Below are 1243 nucleotides of genomic sequence, written 5' to 3' on the forward strand. Positions count from 1 at the left end.
ATGCGCGCGGGATGCCATATTAAATTACCGCGAGAAATTATGACGAAGAGAGCGGTAATTAATGTGCGATCAACGGATAATGCGTGTTTCGCGTGGTCAGTGGTGGCCGCTCTGTATCCTGCTGAAAGACATGTGGAACGGGAATTTTCATATCCACACTATACGACGGTGTTAAATTTACAAAACATTGAGTTTCCGATGGCGTTGAATCAAATAAAAAAGTTTGAACATATAAACAATATCTCAATCAACGTCTACGGTATCGAGAGGAAGAAGGAACTATCAATTCTTCCGATAGGACTCGCCGATCAGAAAAAAGAAAAACATGTAAATTTGCTGTACGTGGAGGAGGAGGACGACAACGTTGGACATTTCGCGTATATCAAAAATCTGTCTCGCCTCGTGAACACGCAATTGAGCAAAAATGGTCACAAAAAATATATCTGTGATCGGTATGTATATTTATTGTAAATTATATATAAATGTAAATAAAATTGTAAATAAAATTGTAAATAAAATTGTAATTTTTTTCTTTCACAGATGCTTGCATTATTTCGGATCAGAGGACAAGTTGCAGGCACATACTGTAGACTGTGGAGAAATGAACGACTGCGCTATTCGGTTACCAAGCGATAAAGATAAGTGGATCGGCTTCGACAACTACAACAGAAAGGAGCGGCTTCCGTTTGTAGTGTACGCCGACTTGGAGTGTGTGCTGAGGAAGATATCGGAACACGTGTCATACTATCAACATCATGAGGTATTTAGCGTTGGATACTATGTGCAATGCTCGTACGATGAAACATTATCCGCATACCGATCTTATCGCGGTGCCGATTGTGTCGCGTGGTTCGCCGACAAACTCGAAGAATTAGCGCATCGCATAAAGGGTATTTTGTCTGATAATGTCCCCATGATAAATTTAACATCAGACGAGTGGGAAAAATTTCATAGCGCCACGCAATGTCACATTTGTGAAAAACCGTTTGCGCCGGACGATAATCGAGTACGCGATCATTGTCATCTAACTGGGCGATACAGGGGTCCCGCACACTCAAACTGTAATCTAAATTACAAAGACTCTTATGTCATTCCTGTAGTTTTCCACAATCTATCCGGTTATGATGCACATTTTATCATAAAAGAAATAGCTACCGCATACGAAGGACGTGTAGATGTGCTTCCAATAACAAAGAAAAATACATTTCATTTACAAAGACTGTCAATAGTACCGACGACGACG

At 40.4% G+C, this 1243-nt stretch overlaps 1 protein-coding gene across 1 annotated transcript; it reads left to right on the forward strand.

Moving 5' to 3' along the window:
* On the forward strand, positions 1 to 471 carry LOC145939251 (uncharacterized). Its single transcript, XM_083043493.1, has one exon. The coding sequence runs from the start codon at positions 1 to 3 to the stop codon at positions 469 to 471; it is 471 nt and encodes a 156-aa protein (XP_082899619.1).
* The last annotated feature ends 772 nt before the right edge of the window (positions 472 to 1243 follow it).

Source organism: Prenolepis imparis, unplaced genomic scaffold (genome assembly GCF_030444845.1).
Source record: "Prenolepis imparis isolate NDT839.2.m4 unplaced genomic scaffold, iyPreImpa1.0 SCAF_8, whole genome shotgun sequence".
Taxonomy (NCBI): Eukaryota; Metazoa; Arthropoda; class Insecta; order Hymenoptera; family Formicidae; genus Prenolepis; species Prenolepis imparis.